This window comes from Corapipo altera, unplaced genomic scaffold (genome assembly GCF_003945725.1).
Source record: "Corapipo altera isolate COAL_440 unplaced genomic scaffold, ASM394572v1 305, whole genome shotgun sequence".
Lineage (NCBI taxonomy): Eukaryota > Metazoa > Chordata > Aves > Passeriformes > Pipridae > Corapipo > Corapipo altera.
Window position 1 is genome coordinate 824,494 of NW_020885011.1, and position 12,523 is coordinate 837,016.

General features: G+C 56.5%; 1 protein-coding gene across 8 annotated transcripts in view; it reads left to right on the top strand.

The window, feature by feature from the left end:
* The first annotated feature begins 847 nt into the window (after nt 1-847).
* The window catches only part of BAIAP2 (BAI1 associated protein 2), a 41,807-nt gene continuing 30,131 nt past the window's right edge, over nt 848-12,523 (top strand). For all 8 annotated transcript variants that reach the window (XM_027667541.1, XM_027667539.1, XM_027667546.1 and 5 more), the window contains exons 1-3: nt 848-956; nt 9,169-9,244; nt 11,186-11,272. In XM_027667541.1, coding sequence (XP_027523342.1) covers nt 885-956; nt 9,169-9,244; nt 11,186-11,272 — 235 coding nt within the window. In that variant the 5' untranslated portion in view covers nt 848-884. The remainder of the gene's footprint in view (nt 957-9,168; nt 9,245-11,185; nt 11,273-12,523) is intronic.

Below are 12,523 nucleotides of genomic sequence, written 5' to 3' on the forward strand. Positions count from 1 at the left end.
AGGATCCATGGCTTCACTGTCCCACAGGGGCTTAACAGCCCGGAGTGCTGGCAGGAGCCTCCCAAGGGAATCCCAGTTCTCCTGGCTGGCCGGGTGGTGGGACAGCCTGGGGACAGCAAGGTGGCAGGCAGGGGCTGCCTCTTCTCCTGCCTGGGGTGGTCAGCCTTGGGTGTCCCAAGCCACATCGTGGTGATTGCACATCCCATCTCTGCTCTCCCGGCCCTCCTGGACCCTGTTCCAAACACCCCACAAACCACCAGCTCCTCTTCCCTTTCCAGTTGCTCCTCACCCATCCACACCCCACTGAGCAGTTCAGGATGGAGCACAGCCCCAGGCACGTGGGGTACAGCGAGGGGGGATCGCAGCAGGGGCTGGAGTGTGGGACAGCTTAGGGATGTGGGGCACAGCAAGAGTTATGGGATAGGGTAAATTAGGGGGATAGTGTGGGGTATCATGGGCTATGGGGTGGGGTGTGGCAGGGGTATAGGGTAGGTTGTAGGGTGTAGCAGGGGATGTGGGCTGGGGAATGGGTTGGGGCATGGGGAATGGAGCATGGGATGGGATACGGGACGGGGAACGGAATGGAGAATGGAGTATGGGATGGGGCCCGGGGGACACAGGGGTTGAGGGCACAGCCCGGTGCACCCCTCCTGTCCCCCAGCCCCGCACCGCTGGGACGCGGAGCGGGGGCCGGCCCGGCCCGGTGCGGCTCCTCCTGCGGGGCGGTGCGGGGCGGTGCGGGGCGGTGCGGGGCGGACCGGGGAGGGCGCGGCCGCCGGCAGCTCATAAAAAGCGCCGCGGCCGCCGCTCGGCGCTTTCCCCTCGCCCGCGCCCGGCCCCGAGCGCCGCCCGTCCCGCAGCGCCCCGCACCCCGCCCGCCGCCCATGGTGCTGCCCGGCCCGCCCGGCATGGCCCGCTCCGAGGAGGTGCATCGCCTCACCGAGAATGTCTACAAGGTGAGTCCGCAACAGGTGCCCGGCGCCGCGTCTCGGGGTTCTGCTGCAATCTGAGTTATTTCAGTTGTTTAATCTCCCCCCTCCATCGCTCCCTCCCCGGGCGCGGGGCGCGGGCGGGGCCGCCCCCGGGATGTGCCCGGAGCCGGCGGGGCGGCAGCGGCTGCCAGGGCTGGACCGGGACGGGGGGCGAGGGGCACCCCCGGAACCCCACCCGGCTACCCCCGACCCTTCCCCGGGCACCCCCCGGGAGGATCCGCGGGGACCGGGAGTGTCCGATCCCACGGTGGGCAGCGCTGTCCCCGCATCACCCCGTGCGGGGACAGCCCCTCGTGCCCGTCGCCCGCTGCTCTGCCACAACCATGAGCCGCAAGAGCTTTCCCCGTCTCTTGGAGTTCGGTAATATCTCTGTTTTTCCCTTCTGCTTTGCTCCCGGTGTTCTGAGAAAAATCCAATAATTTATGTGGCTTAATTTCCCCCCGAAGGAAGCAGTTTCTGCTCCGCTGGGTCTTGAGACCGAGACTAATAAAACTGCTGTAGCCTAACGTGTAACGCAGGATGTCGTTTGTTAAACTGGGAAGCTTGCACGATTTCCTGTGATTTAAGGGGCTGGATTGAGTTACCTGGGAGCCCAAAGCAGGAAAAAAAAAAAAAAGAGATAGAAGAATGTAGTACAAAAAACACCGAGGCGGTGAAGTTCTGAAGTCTTGGTTTTGGGGATCCTGGTGTGTAACAGCTGTTCGGGCAGGGCTGTGGTACCCAAAATCTTGGCCACACTGAGTCTTGGTGACTGTTGTCTCAGGTCTCTGGGGCTCCCTCCCACCCTCTGTGTGCAGCTGATGTACCCCAGCTTGGCCCCGTGCAGGCTGCCCTTGGTTTGGGCAGAGCTGGCACTGCGGGGTGTTCCCGGGTCAGGCCCCGGCACGATCCGTCCCCTCCCGGGTGTTTGTGCTCGGCCCCGGGGCCGCCTGGGCAAACAGGGCGAGAGCTGCTGGGGACGGTGGCTGGGAACAGCTTCAGCGCGTGACTCAGGTGTTGTTGGAGCTGTGTTGCCCTCGAAGAACGGGGCTAATGACAGGCTTGGGGAGCAGGTCACCATCTCCCCGGGCACAGCCCTGTCAGGAGCGCACGGCGTGCTTTGTGCCATCCCAACAACTGTGCTTGAGAGAAGCTTGTCCCCCCGTGAGGGGTGAAGGGCAAGTGCTGCCAAGGCTCTTCTCTTGCCTCATCTCTCCTGTGCCGTGTGAGCTGTGGGTCAGAGCCAGAGCAGAGCCCTGGGCCCGGAGCGAACGACACCCGGCTGAGCTGAGGGCAGAGGGTGCACGGGGGGCCTTGGCCCTGAGGGCCAGAGGTGCGCTCAGGAGGAGTCTGAAGATCTCCATCAGTTCATGAACACCTCAGTTTCTCAGGGTTTCAGTGGGAGCAGCCAGGTGTAGGGCATGAGAACATGGAGCTGGTAGAGATCCCATGCTTTTACCCAAAATCAGTGTCTCAGCGCTGGGAGGTGTAGGAGGGTGGTCCTGACTCCGTTTGTGTTCCCTGCAGTGAACAAGGAGTCATCTCTGAAGCCAACAATGCTTTTCTTGGCCTCTAGAGATGTGTGGCATGTGGTGCATGCAGGAACCTGTTGTCTTCCTGTGTCATGGAGGACTTTGGCCACCCCGGAGCCCAGCATGAGGGCTGGTGGCTCAGGGACTGTGGGGTCTCTCTGTATCTCCTCAAGCTTTGGAGTCTTCGAGTCCAAAACCAGCCCTGGTGCTTCACATCCCCATTAGCCCAGTGGTTTTTTTGCCCTGTGCTTTCCTGGCCTGTGCAGGAGCCTGAACACCACAGTGGGCAGGTGGAGAGGACCCTGAGAAGGGAGGTGATGCCACCAAACCCGGAGGGGCCTCAATCCGTAGCCACCATCTCGCCGGGGTTTTGGCAGCAGCAGGACCAGGGGTTGAGTGTGTTCCCCACGAGGTCTGGAGCAGGAGCCAGGAGCAGGCAGCTCCCTGCCACGCTCCCCATGCCAGGCACCCTCTCCCGCGCAGGCTTTCCCGAGGCGTTCTGCTCGGGAAGCCCATTGTCATCCTTCTCCAGAACCAGCTCTCACCCTCGGAGTGACTGTGCTAATGAGATGGTGGAGGAGCTGTCAGCCGCCCCCGAGCCGATGCTGCCACTACAGGCAGCTGCCTACACACGGGGAGTAATTACAGAGGGAGACGGAGGCTGCTGGCACCTTCCGCCAACGTAATCCCACCTTCCCTGGCGCTGATTCACTCCCAGGACCCCGGCGTAGCCGCAGCTGCCGGGCTGGGCTCTGCTGTGAGCCCCGGGGGGTGAGCCCCAGGGCTGGGGGTGCAGCGTTGGGTGGTGGTGAAGGGCAGCTCCCCATCCCCTGCTCGTCCCTTGCTCCAGATTGTCTGTTTGCAGAAAGCAGGGACTGGCAATTCTTCCTTCCCCCCCTGAAGACAGATCTGTCTCCTCCTGCCAGATGAGATTACTGCCGTTTACAGCCCAACCTCCATTTCATTTTAAAGCCATTTTTGCGTGCGGAAGATCGTTCTGCAATGGTGTACGAGTAGCTCTGTGCTTGAAGAGGTGTTTGCTTAACAACACCCCAAAGTCGAAGCCGAATTGTCTGGCACAGACATGGACAGAATCCCTGATGGTCTGTTGCTCCCCATCAGCTGTAATTGATATTACTGTGGTATCACAGCCTCTGCCTCCTTATCTCCAGGCCCAGAGGGACGGGAGCGATTCTTCCTCAAGTGATTCAGGAGGGAAATTGTGGGTGGTTTGGTGTGTTTGGCAGCAGAGGGATGATGTGGTGTGGCAGAGGAGGAAGAAGCCAGCCCGTGCTACCCTGAATTCCGTGCCCCGTGCTCCCTGCTGTCTCTGCTCCCTGCCTTGGGGCTTCCTGCACCCCAGTTGTGGGAAATCTGTTGGCTGGACCTCGGGGCTCTGAGCTGCCTGGTGCATCCCGTGGTTGGTGTCACCGCTCTGAGGGATGGGAGCACCCCATGGGCAGTGGGTGCCATGTGCTGGTGCCGCAGGGAGCGGGTCAAGCACTGGGAAATTCCTTCCCCAGCAGTAGCTGGAGGGTGGCAGGTGAAGGCTGGGCTCTCACTCTGTGGTGAGCAGGGCCTGGGGCTGTGGTGTTTTTACAGGGCAACACCTTTTTGCCAGAGTTACACCTTCACAGGGGTGTTGGCTCTGCAGCCGGGTCTGTTTGGAGCGAGGGTCCGCAGTGGGCTCGGCTCCGGTGCTACCGTGTGGCTCTTGAGGTGGGAATGCTGCTCCATCCCCTCTGCCTGCGGACTGGGAGAGCATTCCTGACCTCTGCTGACATGGGACACCTCCACACTGTGAAGCTCGAGGATTGCAAGGTGTTATAAAGCAGGTAGCTCCTGCCTTGCTGGAGATACCCCAAAGCTCTTCCTGTGCTGCCTGCAGATCCTGCAGGAGATGGATGCTGCTCCCTGGGATGGAGGCAGCCCCTGGCTTTGCCTTCAGTGCTTTGTTGTGCAGAGTCTGCTCATGGCTAAGGTTTCACTGGTGCTGCTCGTGTTGCAGGGCAGGGCAGAGCACAGGGCAAGCAGCTCCTGCACTGAGCAGCTCCTACTGGAGCCTTTGGCTGAGTTGAGCCCCTCGGTGCCGGGGCTGTGGGGCCCTCCTGGCTCTGCAGCAGAGATCCCAGCCCCAAGGGCTTGTGGATGGCTCTGCCTTGCAGGGGTGACCACTGGTGAGCACTGAGAAGGTGCTCTGAGTACTGTGCAGATCCCCATCCCAGTTCCCTTCAAGCCCAGACCCTGATTACAGAGACATTCAGAGCTCTTGCCCTGGAACTTGGGTCCCCTCATCCTCTGACACGACAGCTAAGAGAAACTAAATGCCTTTAGATGAGGAACACTGTTTTTTTTCCCCTGATTTTCCCTGTCTACCTGGGCTCCTTCTTGACAGAAACTTGGCTCCTAAAATCCCTGGGGCTGCTCCTGATGGCACCAGGCAGGACAAGCTGTGATGGAGGAGGCAGCGCTGGGCTTTGCTGGTCATTAAATATTGATACTGAAATGATGGTGTTCCTGGAGCAGGGCTGACCCATTTAGAGGCAAAAGTTCCTTAGAGCTGAGCTGCTTCTGCAGTGTGACTGTGGTGTAGTGGAGAGTCCCACTGTACTGCCCCTCCAACCTGCTTGTCATGGTCACCCAATGTCCTGCTGCCACCATGAATCACCCAGGAAAGTCCTGAGTGCCAGGCTGAGCCCAGGCCACTGTGCAGTGTCAGCCATAAAATCATTAAAAAGGTTGGAAAATCCCTCTGAGACCATCAGGTCCAACCACTCCTCCAGCACTGCCAAGGCCACCACTAACCCGTGTCCCCATGTGCCACGTCCACATGTCCTTTGAGCACTTCCAGGGATGTGTTCAAAACATTGCACCCTACTGCTGCGTAGGGGCCTCAAAAATGGCATTAGGAAACCAGTGAAGGTGTTTTTAGCTCAAAGTCCATCCGTTGTGGTCACTGAGGTGTTGAGACGTGCTCCTGTGGAGGGTGGTTGGGAGCAGAGCCTGGGGCATGGCACACGCGGGGATGCTCGTCTCTTGGCCGAACCCAGGAGCCTCCTCGCCCTGATCCCGGTTGTCCAGCCCTTTGCAGTGTGGAGGAGGGCTGGGATGTGAGGTCTGGCTTTAGTGGCAGTGCTGTACTTGGGGCAGGGTGGGCACTGCTGGCACAGTCAGCTGGTCCTGCCCTGGCCAGGGCTGCTGACCTGGGTGCCCACAGACCATGGCCACTGACCACCTCCTGCCCTGGCCGAGCCAAGCAGCACCTGCTTTTCATTTCTCTCTCTATTTGGTTTTAGGAGCTGCCTGAGAGGCTGCAGGGATGGACGTGGGAGAGCTGTGTAACCTTAAATTTTATTAAAAGTTGTTCAGGTATTGTGCAGGACTTTCCTGCGCAGGAGAAACCTGAGCTGGCTCCATTTCCAGCTTGGGGAGAACTTAAACTTAGGATTTAGGAGTTGGACTTTGATTCTTGTGGGTTCCTTCCAACTCAGGATACTTTATTCTGTTTGTGATTCTCAACTTTTCCTGATGGGCTGACCCTTGCAGGATTGGGGCATCCTGGCTGCAGTGGGGAGGGTGCTCAGAGGGGAGAGTGGGGACCTTGTTTTCTGTCGCCTCTCCCCCCCCCTCCCTGAACTGAGCAGGGTCGTGTCCTGGAGACCTTGTGCTTTGCATTAGTTTCATTTTTGGCAGCTGAATAAAGCTGTGCCAGTCCCGGAGAGCTGAGTGGTATTACCCAGGGAATTCAGCGCAGTGGAACAAAGCAAAGCCCTTTCAACCCTTGGCTGCCAGGTTTTGTGTCTGTGTTTTTCTGAACTCTGCCCAGGCAGCCCGTGGAAGACAAACAACTTGTGGGTGCTGCTGAGGGGGCAAAATCTGGGGGAGAGTGAGATTTGCTTTCATTACCACACTGCTGCTGAATATTGGCTTTGCTGTGGTGTCCTGCAAACCTGGACCCCCCTCTCCTGTGGGGGGGACAACCCTGTCACTTGTCCCCACAGGGGTGGGGGGATGCACCCCTGGTGTCACTGGAGCAGCTCCAGCACATCACTGTGCAGGGAGTGATGCTGTTGAGTCATTCCATGCCATAAATCTGTTTATTTTCCACTATTTCACCTTGGCAGATCTCAGCCTGTCACCTAGAGGGGGGTGCAAAGGTGTGTTGGCTCCGGAGTCACCTTCCCTTCCCACCCTGGGAGTGAGAGGAAGGCTTGGAAAAGGCTATTTTTATCTCAGGAGTGAGGAGCCCTTTTCACCGCCCTCATCCTGCCGGGCTGTTTTTGTTGGAGGCTCGAGACAATGTTTTAAAAACATTCACTTTCAGGAAACTTCCTCCTGAGGGTTGGTAGATTGTATTTGGCCGGCAAAGAGTCACCTCCCCCCACTTTAGCTGGTCCGTGAGACCTTTTGGGGGGCTTTTATCTCTTTATTTATAGGTTTAAAATGGCTGTTATGGGTCAGTGGGGAGCAGGTCCTGCCCTGAGCAGTGCCAGGACTGGGTTGTGCCTTGATCCCCTCTGGTTTAGGGAAGATGTGCTGAATTTTGGTTGGTGCTTTGTCTGTGGATCCCGTTCCATCATTTATTCCCTCAGTTTCATGCTCAGGACAACGTGTTTACACAGCACTGCTGAGAAAATCACATTATTTACATATCCCTGTGTACATACCCGTACACAAACACTCCGCCGAACCTGCAAACTGCCGAAAAATCGCCTCCCCACAGAAATTCTGCCAGGGTTTCTGCTGCTTAAATATTATTCAGTCTCAGAGTGCTCAGGCTGAGCTGTGTGGTTGAGGCCGTGCATCTGCCGGAGGTGAGGATGTGTCTGTGTCCCCACCCCTGCCGTGGGAAGGGGGGAATTGTCCCTGGGCAGTGATCCCACACCTTCAACCCCTTTGTGGGGTAACAGGAGTAGATTTTTGACCAAAGCTAAAGGCGACGTGGGCAGGATGGAGCAATCCTCGTCAGTGTTAATTAACTCGCATGCAATTGTCTCCTACACCTCGGAGAACACCTCCTTCCGTGGCTTGTTGCTACAGGTTAATTTTCTCCCTTCAAGCTGAGCACGCTCACCAGACTGCTCTGTGCTGCCCCAAAACAGTTTCCAGGGGATCCGGGTCATCGGCAGCATTAATTAGCAGGGCAGCTCCTCGTTAGCCTCCTGCAATCATCGCCGGTGCTTGGCAGGTTGTGGATGGTGCTGGGGGATGGACCGGGAGCTGCGGGGGTTGGGGGAGGCTTTTGGGGGCATCCTCCCCTGCTGCTCCCACTGCTGCTCCTGGGAGGATTAACTGGATTTGCCCTGGAATGCCAGCACGGGGGTGATGCCACCCCTCCGAGCTGGTGCCCCACACAGGCTCCTGCCCGTCGAAGCCCCGAAATGGCAGGTTTTGAGCCGAGGAGGCACCGGCCGAGCCCCGCACACGTGCCCGCGGGAGAAAATTAAACTGTCAGACGGCGAGGGCCGGGCAGCAGGAACTGGGGATAAAAATGCCTCAGGCAGAAAATGAGCTTTATAGTGTTGGCCAGCCTCGGATGAGGTGACAGATGCTTAATCAGCTTATTTGCTGTAAGTGTCTGCCTGTCGTCTTCCCTCCCCTTCCCGGGGTGGGGACGCTGCCAGCAGTGTGCCGGGGGTGCAGAGCCCCCTCCTCCCGGGGGGATGCCCGTGGATCCCTGCTGGGGGATGGGTGGGCATTGAACTCCGTGTTCTGGTGGCACCCTTGGCGGGAGGGTGTCCCTGAGGTGGGGCAGGGGATCGGGGCTGGCTCTGGGGCTGCAGCCAGGCTGGATCCAGAAGGGAGGCTGTGCCTCTGCCAGGGCTGGGCTGGGATCAGGTTTGGCGATGCTGTCGGTGCCAGGGTGAGCGGCCCTGGCAGGGAGGGTCGTGGCTCTAGTGCCAAGTGCACAAAGAGCCCTTCTTCTCCCTGATCCGATTATTCCTTCCCCCATCTTAAATAAGGCCCTTGGAGCGAGGGAGGAAAAGCTCAGACAGCGCTGCTGGTGTTCACCCCCACCCAAAATCAGGCCCTTACAGGCAGGTGTCACCTGTCTGTAGTGACACCAAGTGCTCTGAGACCCAGGTGTAATTCCTGGCACGTGCCTTGGGTCGAGGCTGGCACGGCTCAGGGGGATGCTGGTGACTTCAGCCTGCCTCATTCCTGGGTGGATGTTTGGAATGCTGTTCTTCAGCCCTTCCTGCTTGTCCTGGATGGACAGAGCTGATGCTGCTCCCTGTGGCCATCCCGGGAGTGGGACATCACCTGCCATCATCTCCCAGAGCTCGGGTCACCTCTGTGGTTGGTGTGAGGGTCACTGTGAGGTTAAGTGGCCTCAAACGGCCACTTAACAGTCATTACTATGGTCATTTTTGCCTTATCTGATGATTTTCTGGTTGGGGCATTGGCTTACCTCTCACAATGAAGCACCTGAACAAGGTGTGGGGCACTGCAGAACCACCTTCTTATTGTTCCTTGTGGTCTTCAAACCCAGCTCGGTCTTCCTCAAGCTGTGAGATGAAGGGGAAGATCCTGGAACGTCTTCTGGGGGGAGGAAGGACTTTTTTTCTCTCTTTTTGTGTTTATCAGCATTGAATTGAGCATGGAGCTGTTCTGTCCAGCTCCAATCATCCCTGCTAATCCCAGTGATGTTCTTTTCCCTTTAGACGATCATGGAGCAGTTCAATCCCAGCCTCAGGAATTTCATTTCTATGGGGAAGACCTATGAAAAAGCCTTAGCAAGTAAGTGACCCTGCACTGCTGGTGTGGATATTGCTGGAATGCTGGGGGCTGCCAGGCTGGAGAGGGTCTGGCTGGGCAGCACAGCCTCAGGAGGGGGGAAAGCTGCAAAACCAGCTTGGGAAGCTCTTTGTTCCCATGATGGGGGAACTGGGAGGATGGTTCTTGGACCTTGATGCAAAGCTCATGTCGCTGGGATGTGCAAGGGGCCGTGGATGTGGGAAGGATTCAAGGGATGAAACGTTGGGAGGCAGCAGGATAACAAACACATCTCCAAACAGTTCATCTTTGAATGTTTAAAATACTGAGAATTAAGATTTTAAGTTCTGCTTAAAGAGGTGTTACTGAAATGTTTAAATTGCCCAGAAGAATAAAGAGAAGGAAAAAACCTAAAAGTATTGATGGCAGCTCTTGATTGGGAATGCAGGATCCTATAGGGAGCCATTAGGGAGGTGTAGATTTAAATGATCAAAAGGAAGCTATGAATTGATTAAACCCCAAAATGGAGGGTGTGGACTCAAACTGGCTTTGTGCACTGCCTGGGCCCTCCTCAGCTGGGTTTTAAGGAGGTTTAAGGCTTTTCTCGACCCAGAGCTGTGTTTTTCCAGGGAGGGCTCTGCTCCCTTCAGAGCCACATGCATCTCCTGGATTTTATTTTTCTAATATCCCGGTGAAAATGCCTGTGAGGGAAGAGGCTGTCATCATCTCCAGCCAGTGGGGGAGAAAATGCTTGGGTATCTCATGTTCTTAAGCGCCGGTGTTTGTGATCCCACCTTCGGGAAGGATCCCTGCCCCTGCTTCCTGCCCGGAGCACATTTTCTTTCCCGCAAGTCAAATGAGGCTCCTGGGTGTTTCCATGGGGATCCTTTAAGGTGCAGCCCTCCCCCGTTCTCAGGTACCAGCACTGCCCCTACTCTGTGTCCTGCCAGTGCTCAGCACTGGTTTTAACTGGGTTTTAATGGATCAACCAGCCATGACGTGGGAAGAGCCCGTCCATCCCGGTCCACTGCACAGGGGCTGTGGACTCTGACCCCCAGGGGTGGGATACAGCACCCTGCAGAGCAGCAGCATTTCCCAGCTATTCCTAGGGATGTTAACGGGGCAGGGGTTCACAATTTAGGGGTGCTTTTCCCTGCTGATTCCCTCCTGGCAGCAGGGAAGGGAGGAGAGGTAGGGGCTGACAGGGAGAAGAGGTTTCCCTTGGGAGTGTGTTTTTATTTATTCTTCTGAAATGTTGTCCTGATAACTCAGCTTTTAATTACCTGGGAGGTGGATCCGTTTATCCCGTGCTGTTCTATCCCAGCTGAAGCCACACACACACTAACCCTGGCATTTGGGGAAAACCAGCCTGATCACTGGGTTTGTATTTTCCCCACATCCCTGCTGTGAAAGCGCTTTGAAGCCGAAGATCTTCCTGTAATTTTTAACTTGTCTTGGATCGTCCTTTCCTCGATCCCTGAGCTGGGGGAGCAGCTGAAGGAAGGGCCCAAACCAGGAGCCAGTGCAGAGGCTGCAGCCCAGCGTTGGAAGGTGCTGAGCTGGGGCTGTACAACATGTTCTGTGATTAGAGGAAACCCCCTGCTTATCTGATTAAAGTCAAGTGTGTAGCTGGAATGTCAACAAACAAGGCTGAACTATAATGAAAGTCTGTGATATTCAATTATTCCGCAGTGATTTCTCAGAGCAGAATTAGCAGCCTGATGGTTACACTGGAATGAAAACCACCGAGGTCCTGCACGTACCTTTTCTCTCCTGAATTGCCCTATAATCTCGCTGTTCCAGCCTTCCTTGCTCACTTTTCTTCTGTTTGTTGTTTAGTCCCTCCCTGTGGCGTTTAAGCCCTTTGAAGTAATATCTATTTTAGTGTCTAGCATCTCCTCAGTGCCCCAGCAGTTCTAATAAACATTAAGGAGACTATAACTTGCATTTCTTGATGCTTTTTAGGTATGACATACGCAGCAAAAGGGTACTTTGATGCTCTGGTGAAGATGGGAGAGTTGGCCAGTGAAAGCCAAGGGTCCAAAGAATTGGGTAAGTCACCAATTTGCTGCTAAATGGAGTTGCAGACTGAGCACAGGGATGAAACTAGATTTTGGTGTTACTGGGGAGAACAAGCTCAGTGTGGAGTGGATCTGAACAGTAGAAGTGTCTCTATATTTACTGTTAATGTAGTTTGGGAAAGAAACCTGATGTTCTTAGTGTCAGGGTTTTGTGGCCCCATCAGCTCATGGTGTTTTTGGAGAGCAGCTTCACGGTGGTTTTGTCTTGCTTTACAAAGGAGAGAAACAGCAGGTTTTGGCCCAGCAGCTGGGGCAGTGCTGCCCATTTTGGGCCTCTGGAGGGGAAGGTGTGGGGAGAGGGAGAAATCTGGGGAAGGGGCAGGGTAGCTGTGCTGGAGCAGTGGTGGATCTGGTGGAGGTCACCTGGCACTTGGGCTGTGGGTGACAGGGTTGGGCGTGTGCCCTGAGTGCAGCAGATCTGCCCAGGATCTGCCCAGGATCTGCCCTGCCTGCAGGTTCCCTGTGCCCCAACACCACAGACTTGTGTTTGCTCCATCACTGGCAGCTGTACAGACTCACGAGTGTGATGCTCGGTGCCTCCTTCCCCTTCTTACACTCACTTCTCTGATCAATCCCTTGGGAGCTGCTTACCCACTCTCCCCATTGCTCAGACTTGGCTCCTGAGTTCTCCCTCCTTGCAGCTGTGGTTTGAGGTGACCCTCCCAGCTCCCCTCGTGGTTCAAGGTGACTCTCCCAGCTCCCCCTGGGGTGCTGCAGCCTTGTTAAGGCTCTCATGGAGCTGAGATGGGTTCTGGTCTCATTGCCTGTGCAGTCCCAGGTGAACTCCCCCTCCTCCTCCTCCTGGTCCCTCCCCCAGCTCTGGCTCACACTGTGCAGGGCGATGGCAAACTGCTCATTAAAGCATCTCTCCGGGGCACTCAATTAACAGAGAGGTTGAGCTGAAACGACTCTAAAGGACTCTGAAGGACCAGGGGAGCAGCCCCTGGGCTGCGATGTCAGACCCTGCCCCCTCAGCCCCGCTGCTCCAGCTCGCTGCTGCCTCGGAATTGTGCTGGGGAAGCAGTTAAGTGTCTATGGAAACCGAGTCGTGGATTAAAGCTGCCTGGAGCAATCTGCTTCTGTTTAATAAATAAAACAAAGAGCCTTGTGTGCGATGCCGCGGCTGCGAGGGCCGAGCAGACCCTGCGAGGGGCTGCCCCAGGGCTGACACATACCCCAGCTCTGTCCTCCTCAGGGGGAAGTTTGGGTGGGAGCTTGGGGA